This window comes from Crocodylus siamensis, chromosome 6 (assembly GCF_052110815.1).
Source record: "Crocodylus siamensis isolate JL-2025a chromosome 6, ASM5211081v1, whole genome shotgun sequence".
Taxonomy (NCBI): Eukaryota; Metazoa; Chordata; order Crocodylia; family Crocodylidae; genus Crocodylus; species Crocodylus siamensis.
In genome coordinates, this window is record NC_143400.1 from 64,817,718 (window position 1) to 64,838,219 (window position 20,502).

Sequence of the window (20,502 nt, forward strand, 5' to 3'; positions counted from 1 at the left end):
TCCTCTCTCCCCCGCATGGTAAAGCCATGCTAATCCTAGGGTTTGGAGATGGTGGCCCCAGGAGCTTGCATATACTGCACCCATTGGCTTTCATATTAGCGAGGGGCAGGGGAAAGGAAGTATGGCAGGCCTGGGCCCAGGCATCCCCAATTGCTAGGGGAAGGTGGAGCTGAGGCTCCAGTAACCGGGGCTGTGGGTGCTTCAAGCCACTGCTAGCAGCAGCCACAGCCCTAAGGTTTAGCAGGTCCATCTGCCCTGCCCTGCACATGGGGCAGGCTTTTGCCCTGGGACGTGTGGGTCTGTAACAGGAGACCTTCTTAGGGCCAGTTTCCCTGTGGCCTGCCCACCTGTTTCTGAGCTAACCGCCAGCCTTCTCTCCCACCACACCTTGTTGTTAATTAATTAATTGTTGTTAATTAAGCAGGAGGCTGCCCATTTCTTGCACCAATGCCAGGGGGCACTATCTGTGACTTCATACGTCCCCTATGCCGCAGCCCATGCCTCACAGATGGCATCCTCAGTTCTTAGTCACTGGCCCCACTCTGGGCCCCAGAATCCTACTGTTTGAACCGCACCTGGATCCCTCCATTCAGGCAGCCTATTCCACCTTCATTCTAGGCTGCATAGCTCTCTGAGCTACTTCCCCCTTATGGGCATGGTCCCCCTGGGACCTTTGGCTACACTGGCCCTGGCCCCACCTCCAGGCCAGTTGGAAACCCCAGGCCCTCAGCTCTGGGCATTCCTCACAGTAGGCCCCTGGCCCTTCAACCCTTCTGGTCCTGGCCTCAACATTGACCAGTCAGGGGATGTCAAGACAGGTTTCTGATTCTATGGCCCCACTCTCTCGCTGGAGTCCACCTTCCAGACTCTACAAGGGGGTAAACCACCCGGTTGCAGGAGCTGGAGTTAAAGCACCCCAACCCACCTTTCACCGGAGTGGTAACTGGCCTGGCATTTCCTGGGAGCTCCTGCACCACTGAGAACCCCACCAGGCCATCTGCTCCTGGCAGGGTGTAGTTTTAGGTCATGCCCAGGACCAGGAGCCTCCTGACCATCCCCTACAGCTCCTCCCTTACTTCCAGAGTATTCCATGAAGCCTCACAACGAGGTGATGTTACTGTGCCTCCAGCCAGTAGCAGAATGCCCTGCTTATATAAGAATCCCTAAATCCAAAATGGCTGCCTTAATCAGGCACCTGCTGGCTGCTTGGCTTCAGTCCTTAAAGTGGCAGGCACCAACAGTGCCCTACAACAGGGTCCCACACACATACCATACCCATACCCTTCCCCACACACAATCACATACCCTGTCACACTCATCCAGCCCCCCCAGTTGCATTCCACACATACAATATACAAGAGTAGGACTTTATTTTGAGCTATTCTGCGATTGCCTCTATATACAATACACAAACATACATAAATAAAGACAAAAATATTTTCTAAAATAAAATATGTTAGAATAGATGTTTGATTTTTTGTTTTGTTTTGTTTTGTGGGGTTTTTTTATAAGTCTATAATTTGGTTTTTTTCCAGTTCCAAGATGACAAATCCATCTTTCCAAAAGGAGTACTTCCAGGGGCAATGGGAGGGACTTCTGGTGGCTAACATCAAGGGTTAGGAGGAGGACTTCTGATCCCAAGATGGCAACTAGGGGGTGGGGTGCCTGTCAAAGTTACCCTTGCAGCCCTTGACAGCTCACCAAAACTCCATTAAGTGGCCCTCGAGCCAAAGTAATTGCCTGTCCCTGGTCTATGGGGAAAATTGCCCAAGTTTTAGGCTTTACGTTATTTGTAGAAACTTTTGGGGGATTTTTAGCTTCTAAAAACTCTTAATTCAGCTCTTTGCATGTCCTGCTGTTGGCAGGACAACACAGACTATGACTGGAGGAAGGCAAGGAAGCTAGGACAGGAAGATCAAGGAAACTATAACTTCAGGATGATAGAGGGGGAGGCTGGTTAAAGTGGGACAGAGAACTGGCAAGGACTGGGAGAGAGTTAGCAGGAGTAGAGGCAGAAACTTGCACTTGCATGCAAATGCTGGAATTGGTGTGGAGCTTGAGGAATAGAGAATGGGATTTGAATTAGAAAGGTTGGGGAAGAATCTGAACTGGGACAATGTGGGGGAAATGGTGCAGAAAACCTCAAATTTTGAGGGACTAGGCAGAAGGTTCAGTGCTTTACTATGTCTGTGTCCCTGCAGAGCTGGGAATGGAACAATAGTTTTCTCCATTTCTCTGTTTATAACCAAGTATCTGTGAATTTCGGAGAGCAAGTTGTCTCATTTCTCTCCTGCTAATCCATATAAAAGATAGCAGCGTGGCATTGCTTTGTTTTTATTGTTAACTCAAGGGACAGATTGGTACAGCAAATCTGCAGGTTCTGGTTCTTCCAAAGTGCTATGCTGGTGTCCAGTAAGATGATGGAATTCTTGCTTTTTGTTCCTCTAAAACTTGGAGGGAGGGATGGGGATCACAAAACTGCATTAAAATAATTGATGTTTCAAAGTTAAGAAGTACCTAAAGCTGCTTACACAACCTAAACTTGTGTGAGGATGGGACTGCAGTAGTCAACCTTTGAGATGATTTGGGATTTCTGGCTGCGTCCATACATAAAGGCACATGCGCTTGCAGCAGCTCAAATAGCGGCACAAATTTGTGCCAGAGATTTGTGCATTAGCACACATGCCTGAACATGCACTTTGGTATGGAGCAAATCGTACCACTTGGGGCAAATTGACCCTGCCCAGGTCCTCCTGAATCTGTAGCCAGGGGGAACAGGGGGCTGGAGCAAGCACCCGTGCTGGCCCCAGCAGTATAAAAAGCTGCCCTAGTGAGCAACTCAGGGCAACTTGCCCTCAGGAGCTTCTGAGTACCCTGATGCATATGACCCTCAAGTGCACCAGGCTGCAGGCCCTCCACCTCCACCTCCAAAACAAACTCCTCAGGTTCTGGTTGACTTTCACCCCCCACCTTTTAGGTCTAGGTCACGCCATCTGCAGCCCCAACAAGTCCCGGACCTCCTGGTCAACCTCCTCGTGGCCCTGGCCAACTGGGTCCTGTACTTGACCAGGAAGGAGGCTCTGGCCGGGAAAGCGCCTGGAGACTGTGAGGCCACTTTCTGCTCATTTGTCCATGCATGTTTCCGGGCAGAGCACCAGTGGGTGGCATTCACCGGCTCCTTGGATGCCTTTGAGGACCGGTAGGTACGGCCGGGGGGGGGGCTCTGCTCAGTGTCCCCCTCAGGTGCACTTATTTTCACATTTTGACCCTTTGACCCAGATGACACTCCTATCCTGTTTATTTCATTAGTTGTCCCAAGAATTTAGTTGTACCGCTCACTCATTAGCCCCTCAAGGGGTACTAGTTAGCCAGGTGGACCTTAGGGCCCATGGTATGAGTGTTACAAATAGACAGGAGCTTCTGAGAACTGGCCAGTTGATATATGGGGACACTAGCGCCCGTATCACCTGAACTGCTTCAGCAGCAATAACCTAGAGTGGCCCCTGCACCCTCTACCCGTTGCAGCAGTCTGGCAGCAAGGGCTGCTGCCTGGCTTTGACCTGCTGCCACCTGCAACAGCATCTGTCCCCTTGGATTTACAGCCCCATGTCTGCATGCCTGCCACACCTGGACAGGGACCATACAGCTGCTTGAGCTCTGGTATGGGTACTGCAGCAGAGCCACCTGCACCTCTGGGCCAGTTGCCAGTGGGCTGTGGCTGCACATCTGGCCTTCATGTAGCACTGCTGCAATGTGTGCCTCTGCTCTGCCATCTGGGCAGCTATTGCCTGGAAGATGTGCTCATTGTGGTGGCCCACTTTGAACAGTCGAACCATGTCCTTCTGATCCCAAATGGCCTGGAGCTCAGCCACTTCATCTGCCCCCTAGCTGGCTCCCTGGTGCCAGCCCTGGTCAGGCTCCTCTATCTGGGTCCTACCACTTGCCTCAGTAGCAGAAATCCTGGTGTTCCCTGTTTAAAAATTCAAAATTCTCTGATCAGAAATCCCAGTCAGGCAATGTTTTATTGATTATATTTAGAATTGTAAAGCAATTTGGAAACCTACCAGTACCTCAATTATTGTAATAAAAAACCCCAAAGCATACAGATGTTTAGAATTTATTTTATCATAGACAGATCAGAGCTCCTCACGCCCCCTTTGCTAACCAGGCTGTAGGGACAGCCCCTGCAGCTACAGCTCCTGCCAGCAGGTCCCATCCTGTCTGGCAGCTGAGCACACAGTGTGAGAGGTGTATGTGGGGGGCGATGTAGGATTTGTAGGCGGGAGAGGTTGAGGAGGGCCCACTACACGCCTGGTGCCCCACCCCTCTGTGGCGCACAGTCCCCGGTGCTGGCAGCAGCAGCCAGGCGGGCCATCAGGGCACTCATGGCCTGCTGTAGGCACATCTCCATTGGATTTGTGAGGGAGGCATGGGTAGTGTAAGGTTCTGGGGTTTGCAGATGAGTATGGGGGGCTAAGGGGGGACTGCCACATACCTGCCCACCCTCTTCCCACTACAATACACAGACCCTGGTGCTGGCAGCAGCAGCCAGCTGACCTGTCAAGGCACTTATGACCCTCTGGGTGCTCATGGCAGGCACAGCCCCATGGTAGTACAGCCCTGCCTGAGACCCAGGGGCTGCACATGACAAACAGAGCCAGGCCAGCCCACTGGCCCGCACCTTTGGACAGGACCAGGATGCTCCTGCCACCACCCAGGAGTCCTGGCACTGCATGCAGGAGCTGCATCCCATCAGTCCAGGCCAGGCTTCTATGTGCCTAGTCTGATGGTACATGGCTCCTGCATGCTGTGCCAGGACCCCTGAGTGGTGGGAGGAGCCACCCTAGTCTTATCTGAAGGCACATGCCAGTGGACCGAGCTGGCTGCATTCACCATGTGCAGCCCCTGGGTCTCAGGCAGTGTCATGCCACCATGGGGCTGTAGCTGCAGCGGGCCATGAGCACCCTGATGGGCCAGCTGGCTGCTGCCAGCTCCAGGGTCTTTGTCCACAGAGGGGTGAAGGGGGCAGGCATGAGGTAGCCCCCCCCGCTTAACTCCACCACACCAATACCCCCCCACATTCACCCACAAACCCCCTACCATCCTCTTACAAAAGCTTTTGACAGTGTGATCAGAAAAGAGAAGTTGAATCTTGCAGCTGCTCCTTGGGGTAAAGAAAATCTGAAAATGTTAAAAAAGGACAATAAAAATGAAGCATAGTGCAGTGGGTTGGGAGACCAGGAGGGGTGGTGGTCTGCTATTGAGGATGATACAAAATATGACAAGAAAGCAAGAGTTTGAAGGGAAGACCTGGAGCACCCATTTGGAAAAGCCCACTCAGCTATAGGAAGACAGCTATACTTAAGTATTGTGTTATCTCTAATAAGTTTTGAATGAGAAATAAGGTCAACCAGAAGATAACAAACAAATTTTTATTTCTCTCTCAAATACTCAGTAATCTTTTAAAAATAATCAAAAAACTTTAAACCAACATCCCTTTCTTTCATTACAAGTAGGCTTCACTGTTTTTTTTTCCTTTCAAGCACCCTCTAAAAGAAATTCCTAACTTTTGCTATGTCTAATATTAGGAATGTCTTGTATCATTTGCTGTGTTACCCTTATTGCATACCATTTTTTTCCCTAGGAATTCTTGTCCCTTAACATAGGAACAAGCATTTTTAGAGTCAAACTGTTCAGCAGCTTCTCAGCCTGCCTAGGGAAACTCTTTGAGAAAATCATCATGGAGCACATCTGTGATGGGCCGGCCTCAGAGATGATGCTCAAGGGCAACCAGCACAGTTTCATTAGGGGCAGGTCATGTCAGACTAACCTGATTGCCTTTTATGATCAGGTCACAAAAGCCTTGGATGCAGGTGTTGCTGTGGATGTAGTCTTTCTGGGCTTCAGCAAGGCCTTTGACACTGTCTCCCACCCCATCCTCATTAAAAAATTGGGCGACTGTGGCACTGATGCCTGCAGTCAGATGGAATGCAGAATGGCTGAAGGGTCGCACTCAGAGGGTGGTGGTGGACAGGTCATATTTGACCTGGGGAGAAGTGGGCAGCAGAGTCCCCCAGGGCTCAGTCCTTGGGCCCACGCTGTTTAATCTCTTTATCAGCAATTTGGATGATGGGGTGAAAAGCAGCCTGTTTAAATTCTCTGATGATACCAAAATTTGGGGTGAGGTGAGCACACTAGTAGGGAGGGAAAGACTGCAGCAAGACCTGGATAGGTTACAGGGGTGAGCTAGCAAAAACAGGGTGCGCTTCAACACTGACAAGTGTAGGGTGCTGCACTTGGGCAGCAGTAACCAGCAGCACACTTATAAGATGGAAAACTCCCTTCTTGAGAGCACGGAGGCAGAACGTGATCTTGGAGTCATTATTGACTCCAAGATGAACGTGGGCCGACAATGGGAGGTCACGGTTGGCAGGGCTAACCGGACCTTGTCGTGCAACCACAGGTGCATCTCAAGTAGGGCCAAGGAGGTGATCCTCCCCCTCTATGCAACACTGGTTAGGCCACAGCTGGAGTACTGTGTCCAGTTCTGTGCGCCCCACTTCAGGATGGATGTGGACAACATTGAGAGGGTCCAGAGGAGGGCCACCTGCATGATCTGGGGACTACAGGGCAGACCCTACAATGAGAGACTGCAGGCCCTGAACCTGTTCAGACTTCACAAGAGAAGGCTGAGGGGGGACCTGGGGACCATCTATAAACTTACTAGAGGGGGACCAGAAGGGTTTGGGAGAGACCTTGTTTCCCCTGGCGCCCCCTGGCATAACAAGAAATAACGGCCACAAGCTGTTGGAGAGGAGGTTTAGATTAGACATCCGTAAGAACTACTTCACAGTCAGGTCAGCTAGGATCTGGAACCAACTTCCAAGGGAAGTGATGCTGGCTCCTACCCTGGGGGTCTTTAAGGGGAGGCTTGATGCCTACCTGGCTGGGATCATTTGAGCCCAGTTTTTTCTCCTGCCCTGGCAGGGGGTCAGACTTGAAGATCTATAAGGTCCCTTCCAACCCTACTTCTATGATTCTATGAAGTAAAGTATATGCTGCAATTAGAGTGAAAATGCTGGAACTGCTAATGTGTTGAAAATTTGTTCCCCGCTCCCTCCCCCACAAGGTCTGCAGGGTGTTTTTCAGCTAGTACCCAGGCTCAAGAGGTGCCTGCAGTGACAAAATAGCAGATCTTGGTGTATGTAGAATTTGGCCATAATGCATCACCAGTGCTTCAATCACTTACATTGTAATAGCACCAAAATTTGCTAGGCTCTGTGCCCGCTTGGGCAGATTGAGGTTAATGATGAGATTAAAATCTAAAATACTAAACAAATGTAAGGCTAGAGAAATGTACATAAAATAAGAGCTCTTCGTTATCCACAGAAAAAACAAGTATTGGACATGAGGTTGATGGTGAAACTGTGCAACTTGAAGTATTTCACACAATGAGCACCTGAAGAGCCTGGATCATGCCTCTTCATTTGAAATAACCAGCTCTAAGTGTCTAGTAAATGTATTCCATATAACCTTCTGCTGCAGTGATCATTCAGTTTGCCCATTTTTCGCATTCACTTAGGCCCTTTTTTAACTTAAGCTTTCAGTCATTTTTCTTAGGAAACATAATATGTAACTATGCTGCTGTGCATGTATATCCTTCAGGTGACAGTAATGACAGTTACATGCAGATTACTTGCAAAAATGATGGAATGTCTTTACACTGGTGTAAGTGTAGAGCTAGACACACAATATACTTATCCTACACTAGCCAGAGTCTTGCTAATCTGACATAGAGTTCTCTTCAGGCTAGTGGAGTAACTATGCAAATTATATCCGTGTATGTGGTTGTAAATTCTGTGACTGCAGGTCCTGTTAGCTTCATCCTAGGTAGCTGTGTTGAAGACAAACAGCCCATTACCAGCTCCCCTGCCATACTAATGATGAGATGAAGTAATAGCAACTATTTGTCTATCCACTCTGCTCTCCAAAACTGATTCAAGTTATGCTAATATTAATGTGTTGCTGCTTTCTCAAGTTAGAATTACAAAGGGTGCAGAGCCATCTTGAGCTTATCTGTGGGAACTGAAGTCTTGTTACTGTGCTCAAGAGAGCATGATGACCAAAGCCAGCACTTTCAAGGGAGGTAATCCAGGACCCTATCCTTCCCATTTATGAACCAGCAGAAATGGCTCCACATGTACATTTGGAAAAGTGAAGCTAAAAGTGAATACTACACACTGTACATAGATGTAAAGGAGTTGGTCCAACTGATGCTATTGCCAGAATCTCTAAAGCAGTGGTTCTCAACCTTTTAGATGCAAGACACCCCTTGGAAAATGCCAGCTCCTAGCTCCTGCTCACTTCTTGACTATGAAAAAAGTAATAGAGGAATTCTTCTGTTGCAAAGAACTCAGAAAAACCACATCAGGCCAGAACGGTTGGATTCCTATTTGTTATCTCAGGCCTTCTGGGTTGATCTTGGAAAACATATTTAGGTGTTTACACACCTAACACTAACATTGTGGAGAACCCTGGATCACCCTTAAAAGGATCTCGTACCACCCTAGTTGAAAATCACTGTTCTAGAGAAATGTTAACATCCATGGAACCTCACCTTTACCAGCTGAGGATCTAGCATCAGTATCAGTGGGACCTCCCACTGAAAGAAACTACCACTAGTTGTTTTAAAGAAGCAGTCTAATGTTAAGTCCATACCATATTTGAAAGGGTTTGGAAGCTGTGGGTTGTTTTGTGTTTGTTTTTTTGGGGGGGGGGGGAGTTGTTTGTTTTTTTTAATCTGCCCAGTAACATGGATAAAACAAACCACACTAGAATTAAATTCTAAACTTTTATTTAAATTATATTTATAATTCCAGTATAGTTTGACCTTTGTGAATTGATTGGTCCAGCTAAACTAGGTCTCTCTCTCTCTCTCTCTCTCTCCTCAATATTTTAACCTTTTCAAGTGGTTTTTGTAAGAAGTCAATGGCTCATTGTAGCTGAGACCCATTGATAAGTCCTTTTGTCTTTCATAAGTCAGTTTAACCAATAATATGTAGCCTTATGGGCTTTTATTCATAGTAACATTCAGTGCATCCTGGCTTTTCAAACAACTGCTACTTGAATACTTTCATGGTATCTATGTTTTGGAGGTGTTGGTTGTAGCTGTGTTGGCCTAAGGACATAGGCAGACAAGGTTCTTTGGGCAAATGTGCTATCTTTTTTAGACTAAATAGTTGGAAAAACTGTTCTTAGCAAGCTTTCGGACACAAACACCCTTCTTCAAGCATAGGGAGAGTCTGCTGTTGTTTTGTGTTCTCCTCAATGGAATAGAAGCCAGTATTGGTCCAATCACTGAGGAGAAGACAGAACAGCAGACTCTCCCTATGCCTGAAGAAGGGTGTTTGTGCCCAAAAGCTTGCTAAGAACAATTTTTCCAACTATTTAGTTGGTCTAAAAAAGATAGCACATTTGCCCAAAGAACCTTGTCTGTTCATGGTATCTATACACTTCCAAGAGGGCTTACAACACACAAACATGCTTCGGTATAAATTTTGCTTCTGAACATCATCTAGCAGTATTCTTTCAAACTGGATTGATGCCAATATTCTATGTGTAGCTAGTGTGGGTACACATTTGATCTGAGCCAACAAGAGGCCAAGAAGCAGTAAGTGTGTAACCCAACATGCTTCAGACATTAATTATTTTTGCGCGGAAACAGTATTTTGCCTTACATTAACTTTAACAGAAAAGAAGATGCTCTAAATCATGCATAAAAGAAAGGATTTTTTAAAATGTCAGTGAATTTAAAGAAGGATGTGTTAACTCTTTTTCCTCTATTTTGTTTTAGAATAAAGGAATGCCATGGGTTGCCTCTTATAAATGGACAGAATTGTGACCCTTATGCAACTGTTTCTCTTGTGGGTCCTTCCAGGTAATATCTTGAAATAGTTTGTGAATGTATCTAAATCTTTTTAAATTAGAAAAGAGACTGAAGAAAATAGCTCAAACATTTATAGTAATTAAACAATGATAGAATGTGTGCAGGTTTTTCTTTTTCTTTTACTGTTAGAATAATCTTAATTTTAAAAGTTGTTGTACATTATTGATTGGAGACTCTCCTCATTCTTTCATCTGACTTCTGTGGGCTTCAGACTCAGAGTGTTCTATCTAAGCAAAGAATGCCTTGCTACCCTTCCCCTTGGTTTCTTACTCCTTTCCTTTTAAAGTTCTTACATTTGACCCTTGCGGTCCTTATCATGGACTGCAAAATAGGGCTGGAAGGGACCTCAAGGTTATCTGTTCCCTGCTCAGGGTAGGATCATCCTTGTTTAAACCATCCTAGATAAATGTTTGTGTAGCTGGTTTTTAACCTTCCAAGACTGAAAGTTCAACAACATCTCTAGATAATCTGGCCCCATGTTTAACCACTGTCATAGTTAGAAAGTTCTTTCTAATATCCAACTTTTTGCAAATTAAGAGCACCTGTACACAAGCAGTGAGGGTGCTTCGACGTGCTGTAATTACGGCGTGTCAGAGCAGACTCAATTAATCAAGACTGCTGGGGTATGGTAATTATCGCACTCCAGCATCTCATGCGTCAGCATCCCCGCACTTCAAAATAGCGGCGGGGCACTTTATCTAAAGCTTGTCAAATGAGCTTTAAATAAAGTGCCCCCACCACCATTTTGAAGTGCGAGGATCCTGATACATGAGACGCTCCGAGCATTTTAATTAGAGCAGCTCTCGGAGCCACTCTAACACACACCCCTATTTCCAGGGCACGTGTATAAATGCCCTAAGAGCTATTTCTTGTCCTGTCCCCTGTAGCCACAGAAAATAGTCTATCACATATTCTTTATGACTACTATTTTAGGTATTTGTAGACTTGTTAAATTCATCCCATCCTCTCCAAGTCTGCTCTTTTCCAGACTTAAATAATTACACTTCTTCCAACTCTGTCTTAAGTTATTTCCCAGGCACCCAATCAGTTCTTCAGTTTTCTGTGGACTTTTTCAGTTTATCCACGTCTTTACTGAAGTTCACTGCCCAAAACTGGACACAATATTCCATGTGAGGCCTCACCAGTCCTAAATAGTGAAATAATCACTTTCTTTGACTTAGTTAACTCTCTAGTTGATAAGACTCTAATATGTTATTGCTTGTTTTTGCAAAAAATGCACACTGACTTGTATTCATCTTGCATTCCCTTATTATTTCCAGGTCCTTGTCTGTAGTGCTGAAGTCTATCCAGTCTATCTCCATTTCCTATTAGTGCATTGTATTGGTTCTGTCCTAAGTACAGGGCTTTGTATTTGTCCTTATTAAACTTCATTAGATTAATTTTTGGACAATTTTCCAGTTTATTAAGGGTACTCTGAACACTAATCCTATTCTCCAAAGTGTCTGCAACTCCACCTAGCTTGGAAATGTTTTACTTAAAAATAATACTAAGAAAACCAAGACAACTTCAGCTCTTTTGTCTTAGATGTTTTAATTTTTTGCCAAGAGAATGAAAGGTTCCCCTATTTTTATCTAAAGATTAGGAGGTGGATTTTAATATGTATTAGAGGGCTAAGGCAGAAGGCAAAAGTAACCCTTTTCTGAGAGACACTCCCATGTCTGACATTGGTAAAGTTAACATCTGGATTTCTGTTCACACCTTTACTGGATAGTACATCTTAGGGGAAGTGTCAGGAGTACATTCTTTCTTCAACTGAGTTGTTTTATTGTTGGTATTTACATGATGCACAAAACCCGATGCACAAATACCCGCAGTGTAAGATCACTTTGGAATCAGTCAGAGTGAAGCTTGATATAAAAATATTAGCAATGACTGAAAGAAGAAATTATTTACAGTAACTGGAGTTTTCAAGATGATGTCCATTTAATTACCAACTGCTCTGTTTTGCTATACTAAACTGTGATTGAATTCTAAGGTAACAGAGTAACAGCTGGTTAGGGTTACCATCCTTTGTGACTGTGGCATTGGAACTTTTATAGTAAAACATTCCTGGTGACAGATCTGCAGTCTTGGTTATCAAGACACATGCACCAATAGACTGTGCAAGCAAAACATAGGAATGACACATCTTGAATTCTAGTTACAGTCAGACATGTAACATTTTTCCCCTTCAGCTTTTGACTGTGTTATACTTGTTCTATGAAAACTTGTATCAGTGTAGAAACACTGATTTAGGTTTAAATATAATCTCTAATAGTTTAGATATTATCTCTTTAATAGCTTCTACTTTTCCCCTATCAACAATTTTTACTTAGCCAATAAAAATAATTTAGTTTAAGGATCTCCATGATTTGCTGTATATACCACATATATTTTATACCTTTTCTATGGGCTCAGCTAGCTTTTAAAGTTGCTCAAAAGCAAAACAAGGTATCCTCTGGATTTACAGAAAAGGGAGATGAGCAAGAATCAACAGCAAGAGAGACAAATGAGAAACTTTGGAAAGTTGTATTTAAAAACTCTCTACCATGGGGTAGTTTTAGCAAAGCATTTGTATTTTTTGAGAAATTCTCAGTATTTTGGTGAAACTTATCTAACTGTAGCAAAAGTGTATCTACTTAGAAACCAGCCCTTGTGTACGTTTCATAAAACAATGTATACAGATTTAAAATCTGCATTAGAAAATCTTTCTTTTGTATTATTTTCCTTCCATGTCTGTCAAGCATATTTGTGACCTAAACATAAACTGCAAGCTAAATAAGTGCATGTATAAAGTATATTGAAGAACACTGTTTAACTTAAGCTATGAAGGTGAATTAACTTTCTCTTAAATATTTTCTTTTTTACTTCAGATAACCTCATTAAATAGTTTTAAGGGTTTTTTTACATATATAAAACTGTGCACTATACTTATAGCTAAATGCAAGGCCCCTTTTTGATAATAGAATGTCTTTTATAATTGTGTGTTTTAAGTTCTATATGGTAAAATTGTACCACATTGGAACAGGAATGACCAAAAGAAGACAAAAGTAAAGAAGAAAACGAGTAATCCACAGTTTAATGAAACATTTTATTTTGAGGTAACTAATTTTTCTGTCAAAATACAACTCTTTATTCATGTGTTGTGCTTTTGTCTTGTGTTATGCAACTTTTGAACTTACCTTTTTTGAAAGAGATGCATAGCAATACTCAGCGCAGGCAGCTCTGAAGCAAATACAGATATTCCTTACTGAATTTAAAACAAAAAACCCTCTTTATTTGTAACGCTGGACCTGCAAACCTGCAGTCCTCTTCAGTTAAGAGGCCCTTTTTTCATAATCACAAACATAAGGGTAGCGCTATCCTGGATCACTGTTTACAGCCTCTGTTGCCATTGGTAGGAGTTTTAGTACAGATTGAACCATGGCCTTTAATTTTGAGCATCTTTCAGAATGTTTGGCAACTGAGTTGCTGCTTGTTTGGGTCTGTTTTTTTTTTTATTATTGTGCGTAATTATTAGAGTAATATATTGGTGAGAGGTGCCTTAAATCATTCCCCAGGTAAAATAAAAGGCATGCTTTTGCTTTTGTTTTTGCTTTTGCTGGCTAAAACCTGTGTCTGATACAAGTGAAAATAAGTATTTTTTTTACTTACATTACCTTTTCACGTAATAAAATTGGCAGTTCTGCTAAAGAGTTCTAGGTTTAGAATATTAGAGTTTTCAAGTTCAGGGTTAAGATGCATTGCTAGAGGCATATTATTTCTTAGAATATTTAATTGCATTTCAAGGAGTAGAGGGTTTCTAGTTAAAACCAAGTAAACCTGATGGTGATAAGGAACATCAAAAAAATCCGTGTTTACACATTTAAATAAAAGTATCCCATAACTTGAACTGACAACAGAAAACTAACCAGAATGTCTGGAGCTCTTTCTTTTCAAAGGCATAAGAGGCTTAATTATTTTGCTTCTACAATACAGATTTTAGTACAAAAATGGCATTAGCAATCTTACTTACATGAAATTAATGCCAATCAGAAAACCCTCCTTACATTAACCAAGATCTGGATGCCCAGGTGTATATGTTTTTATCACAGTGTTTAAGAATGTTTTCTGCCGTGTATTAGAATGTGGTCCTTAAAATAAACATAGCTTTTGTAGAGTTGCGGAGTCACATAATGGTTACTTATTAATGGAGTTACAGTAGCTTATCCAGTACTGTATGTCTGGTTTAAAAGGCGTGGACTTCCCATTTTTCCACTTCAGTGCATTGAAGTAAAATCAAAGTTGGGCTGAATTACAGTGCTATTTTCCTGTGAAAATGTGTTATTGTGGAACGCATTTAGACAGCCCAATTACACACGTGGAAGTCCTAGAAGGCACTACAGTTGGCAAATGATATGTGTGAGAGCAGCAACCTGTGATTTGTTGCTTCTGCTTCATCACATTTTTAGGAGGATTAAAAAATGGCAGTTTTTCCCCTCTGATCACTGCAGAACCTCTCATTTGAAGTCCATCTACCTAGACTTTGCTGCTTGGGCCAAAATTTGACTATTCAGGAGAGCTGTATTCTGTTGTTTTTCCTCTCTGTTTTACCTTTCATATTATATTGTGATAGATCATAGCCAGTAAAATACGTATAATTTATTTTTAGTTATCCCACCATTCAAAAGTATTAGGCAACTTTTTAAAATCAGTAATGCAATAGGAGGATACTTTCTAATGCTTCTGTATGTACCATAACTTTCTGTGTTTGTATAGTTTTGACCTGCAAGCTTTATAAACTGTAATGTTTTGGGATGCTTGCAAAATTAGGTCTGTGGAGGTTTTTTAGGTCTCATTTTTTAACTTTTTAGAGACCCCAGTTAAATTTTGCTGTGAAGTAAGTTTTTGTAATGAAGATGATTACAAAGCTATGTAATAATTAGAATGCTACATGGTTTATTTGAGTTCAGCTAAGAATGCAGCAAGTGAAGTACATAATCAGGAGGAGAGGGAGGAGGTTCTAAAATTAAGCTTAAAATGGTAGGCTGATGGCAATGGGAACAGTGGACATATTGCTTCTTCTCTCAATTTGTTGAGATGCTAATTACTGCTCTCTTAGGGCTAATGCAGATCACCTTGGGAAACTCTTCCCTGTTACAGCTGCTTCCTGTCTCAACAGACTGTTTCTTCAGATCTTCTGCAGCTTTCTCGGGGACCCTAACTCTCCTCTCTGGCTCTGTTCTGCTTCTCCTTTGTTTCTTTTTTTTCTCACCTGCTGCCTGGATTTTCATAGAAGCCAAGTGTCTTCCTTTCTGTGAGCAGTCAGGCAAACTGGACCTGTTCCCTCTTAAAGGGACCACTCACTCTTATAATAGACATGGAAGGCATGTAATGTTTATTAAAAGGAGAAGATAAAATACTCAGTGGGAACTTTTACTTACAGGTAACCAGGTCCAGTAGTTATACCAAAAAGTCCCAGTTTCAGGTGGAAGAAGAGGATATTGAGAAGCTGGAAGTCAGGTGGGTTCCCTGTTAATATACTGAATTGACATTTGTATGACCTGCATAAAAATGTTTATAACCAAATAAAGAAATGTTTTGCCATACTGTGAAAGCAGAAAGTTATTGTTCAGGTTTCTAAGTAAGATTCTTCCAAGTTAAAAAAACAAAACAAAAAACAATTCAGTGTGTGTCCCTGAATTTTTGCTTAGACTTAACATTCCACAAGGTAAGTTGTTTTAATGGCTTCCTTAAACTGCGTTCCTGCAAGTGAATAGTGTTACCTTCATACAGAAAACAAAAAAAAAATCTTCTCTCTCGCTCTCCCAAAAATGCAACTGCTACCATAAGTATACCTGGTGATAAATTCAAAATGTCTTGCATACATCTAAAAAAAATACAAATAAACCCCTTTCTCTCAATGCACACATCGAGAAATCTGGTAGAATATTGAGATGAGTACAAAGAACTCATGTAATCCACATGGTAGCAATCTACTGTCTCTAGAAATCATGCTTTTTTGAGGGAATGGGCAGGAACTAGTCTCTCCTGTGTGCCTACTAGTATGTGGTATTATATACTGGGGGATTATATATCAGAGCTTCTTCCAGCAGACATAAGGAGCACCTGTACATCTTGTTTCCCCTTTCTGTTGCTGCATACTTTGCATTAGTCAACCTGTATTTGTGTTGTATAATTAGAGAATCTTGGAGACATCCTGCCCATTACTTTTGCACGAGTGCATGCCCAATAAAAAATGAAAATAGTAATTTGGTGGCTGGTGTGCATTTTATATCAGATAACAGGCAGTAGTTGGGATTTAATTTGAGCAGTCACTTAAGTATTCACTGTTTGTGCACTTCTGATTCTATTTTCAAAATCCATAAGCATCTCTTAATTAGCCAGTTAAGAGATTGTCAATTCCATTATAGATGCAAGTGTATTTAGAAAAGCAATGATGTCCCAGCAAATACAGCATTAATTTTTTTGTTCTTCTTAACATATCCGCTGTGTAACAGAAATGTCAGAGGTAAGAAGGAAGTAATTCAACAAAGATGCATGTTGTGGGGTTGTGACACCTTTCTAGGTTTTAAACATGAGCCATCATTGAGAAAACAAGTGCATGTGTTAATGTGCTATTGCAGTGTGCCCAATTTTAACAGGAAAGTAGAATTATCAAAATATTTGGGTAAACAATCACTATAAGCACCTGAGAAAGAAATACAGAAATATCATTCACTTTATTTGGGGGGCGGTATTTGAAATATACATATATTAACAAATATCGCCTCTTTTACTGAGTTGTTATTCTAACTTTCACCATCTAAATTTTTCCCAGGCTGCTTTAAGGATTTAATAGGACATATATTTGAATTCGTATTGATTTTCAATTGGATTGCTGTGAGAATTCTAACCTTTTTTAGTATTTATGCATGCTGAATTAGTGCTGCAAATCATTAACTGCCTTGAAATATAGGAGGATTTTTATATTTACCATTTCCAGAAAATTAAGAACAGTGTGCATGTATTTTCAGGGTTGATTTATGGAACAATGGAAACCTGATACAAGATGTCTTTCTGGGAGAAATTAAAGTTCCTGTTAAAGTGTTAAGAAATGATTCCTTCCAAGCATGGTAAGAAAGAATGGAACAAGGAATATTCAATCCTAAACTGATGTCCCATAAATAGAAGTCATATTTGTAGCAGATAATAGATACTTAAATACATGCTCTGTTTTTGTCTGTAAATGTTTTACAGAAAAAAGACAAAGTAATTTGAGGAATATGGAGGGCTAGAAGGGAGGGGAAAATTCCATGTGTTTGTATGAGAGATAGAATAATATAAGAATATTAAAATATTATACCATATTACCCAAATCCAAGATCACTCCTAATTTTAAGTTATGTCATACTTCACCAATAATTAAATTCTGTACATGGAAAATGATAAATTTGCTATAATTTCCCATGTATAGAATCTAACTATTGAAGGGACAGCTTTAAATTTGTCCCCCAATGCTGCAGCGGGAAAAGCAGCAGGGCATGGTGTAGAGAGCAGATAGCACCTGCTCACACATCCTTTCATCCCTCCCCCCAGTCCCTGCCTGGGTGCTTATCTACTGAAGATGCATCAAATGCTATGTTTTGTTGTTGTTGTTGCATTTTTCTAAATGGAAATTATCATATTTTTCTCCTCATGTCCTACTTTTGGGTTTGGAGGGGGTTGTTTTGTTTTGTGTGTTAATTTTGTTTAAGTTATTGGCAGTGTTATTGGATTCTGGCTGAGTTAATATGTCCTGGGCTACTTGACTGTCATCTTACCATACTTCAGTATTAATCAAGTTACTGAAACAGTAACTTTTAAACGCAATATTTTGCTGTGTTGTCTTCAGGTACTTATTACAACCAAGAGAAAATGGAAACAAGTCTTCTAAAACAGATGAGCTGGGTTCACTTCGGCTAAATATTTGCTATACTGAAGACTGTGTACTTCCATCTGAGGATTATACTTCTTTAAGAAATTTGCTGCTAAAATCACCAGATGTTCAGGTAAGTTTGAGCTTTTTTTTTTTAAACAACCCCCTTTGGGTTATGACTCATTATGCATCTCAAAGATGCATAGAACTCTTATTCTGCTTTCCAGTAGGCTACCTTGAATCATGATGGATGAAGAGGCTACAGTCATGACTTCAGCTCCTGTTAAATGGGAGTGTCTTAACTCTCCCCTGCCTTTACTTACCCATTCCCCAATTTCTGATCACTATAGCTGTTCCTACAAAAAAGGAAGAAATAAAGTAGTCTGTGCCAGGTGTGGAGCTGTTGCCAGTTTATTTTCTACCTGGAGCAAAAGAGGAAACCAAGGACCAGCCAATGATGGCATGTGTTAGAATCGGGCCCCAGGTGTTAGAATTGGGCCCCACACCACAGTGCACACCCAGTCCAGTACACAAGGCCATAGTATCCAGCCTGCCAGGCTCCCCATAGTTCCAAAAATTTGGCACCATGGGAGCAGCGACATTTGGTCCCCTGCCACTAAATTTTCAGGCCCTTGGGAACCCTGCAGGCCTGATGACCCAGGTGTCAGGGGCTGAGCCACAGGCTATGCATTGAGAATCCCTGGTCTAGTTTATAGGTTACTGGGTTGGGACTTTGTAGGTTTAGCTAACACATTGCCTTGAGATACTGGATTTGGAATTACTTAATCTTGATTATGCCTCAGTTTCCCTTCTATAAAGTAAAGATAGCACTTCCTACTGAAAGGACTGTTGTGATGATGAGATCCATTTCTGATTGGCATGTGGTCTGTTATATAGTGAAAAAATGCTCCTAAGATATAGTGTCTCTTAGAACTTAGAGGAAGAACCAGCACCATACCTACAGGCTGGGGAACTCCCTTCTCATCAGCACAGAGGCAGAAAAGGATCTTGGAGTCATTATTGACTCCAAGATGAATATGGGCCAACAATGTGGGGACGCGGTCAGGAAGGCTAACCGCACCTTGTCGTGCATCCATAGATGCATCACGAGCAGGTCCAAGGAGGTGATCCTCCCCCTCCGTGTGACATTGGTCAGGCTGCAGTTGGAGTACTGCATCCAGTTCTGGGTGCCGCACTTCAGAAGGGATGTGGATAGCATGGAGAGGGTACAGAGTAGGGGCCATTCGCATGATCAAGGGACAGCAATGTAGGCTTTACGAGGGGAGGTTACGGGACCTGAACCTGTTCAGCCTCCACAAGAGAAGGTTGAGAGGGGATCTTGTGGCCATCTATAAACTGACCAAGGGGGACCAGCAAGCAATGGAAGAATCCCTGTTCCCCTGAGCACTACCAGGAGTAGCAAGGAATAACAGCCGTAGACAGAGAGTAGATTCAGGCTAGATATCAGGAGGCGCTACTTCACAGTCAGGGCGGCTAGGATCTGGAACCAACTTCCAAGGGAAGTGGTGCTTGCTGCTACCCTCAGGGTCTTCAAAAGGAGGCTAAATAGACACCTAGCCGAGGTCATTTGACCCCTGTACTCTTTCCTGCCATGGCAGGGGGTCAGACTAAATGATTTGCTGAGGTCCCTTCCCACCCTACCAACTATGAAACTATGTGACCTTGTGAAAATATTATTGAATGGACATTGAATTTAGATTTAAATTAATTGATATTTAATGACTTATCTCAGTAAGTAAACATCAATTCTCAATAATGTATTTCTGTGAAGAAATTATCAGTCTCATTCACTCAACCAATACACATAGCTAAGCTTCTCACAAAAAATAATGGTGTCTTCAGTCTTGTTAAGTTTGATTGACATACTCTTCTCCAGTGCTTAATTATTTTTGTCTTGGTTTTCCCTTTCTTTGTTGCAGCCAATTTCTTCATCTGCTGCCTGCATCTTAGGTGAAGTGTGTCAAGATAAATATGATGTTGTTTTACCTCTTGTAAGGTTGTTGCTGCACCACCAGAAGCTAGTTCCATTTGTCACTGGAGTGGCAGAACTAGACTTGAAGGACACCCAGTATGTTTTGCTTTTCCATAATTTAATAAGACTTATCTCTTTTCTAGTTTTAGTCCATTATATAACAAAATGTTGATAAATGTGTGCTAGCTTTCGCTGTCTCAGTTGATAGTTGGCATTCATTGGTCATTTAATTCTGTGTTGCCGCATTTGTAATATTACTCTAGCTGAGGTTCAGGAGTTCCAATCAGAGAGCTACTTTTGATGGGCTGGTTTTGATAGGCTGGCTGTAGCTCTTTCTATGTGGAATTTAGTTAGCTTGTTAGAACTGTTTTACAACACATAACATTTTTCTGTTTTAAGTACTGATTTGGCCACTCTGTCTAAATTTTGGCAGTCACTAGTCTGAAATTTGACTTTCAAAAAACTTCTTAGGATACAATCCTTCTTCTCTGAGTGCTTATGACTGACCTAAAAGGCAGGTTGCCATTTTCTGCCTATGTAGGGATATTCCATGTGGGTGGTTTCTGCACTTTCCTGTGCATCTTAAACTGCACCGTGGCACAGTGCTCTTCCACACAGTGATAGTGTCTACCCTGGAGGGATCACCCGCATGGTCTGTAGGTCTGC

The 20,502-nt window shown here is 42.4% G+C and overlaps 1 protein-coding gene across 1 annotated transcript in view; it reads left to right on the forward strand.

Moving 5' to 3' along the window:
* The window catches only part of RASA2 (RAS p21 protein activator 2), a 92,381-nt gene that overhangs the window by 46,071 nt on the left and 25,808 nt on the right, over positions 1-20,502 (forward strand). The window contains exons 6-11 of the mRNA XM_090051080.1: positions 9,854-9,937; positions 12,975-13,047; positions 15,372-15,448; positions 16,963-17,061; positions 17,820-17,976; positions 19,784-19,932. Coding sequence (XP_089907206.1) covers positions 9,854-9,937; positions 12,975-13,047; positions 15,372-15,448; positions 16,963-17,061; positions 17,820-17,976; positions 19,784-19,932 — 639 coding nt within the window. The remainder of the gene's footprint in view (positions 1-9,853; positions 9,938-12,974; positions 13,048-15,371; positions 15,449-16,962; positions 17,062-17,819; positions 17,977-19,783; positions 19,933-20,502) is intronic.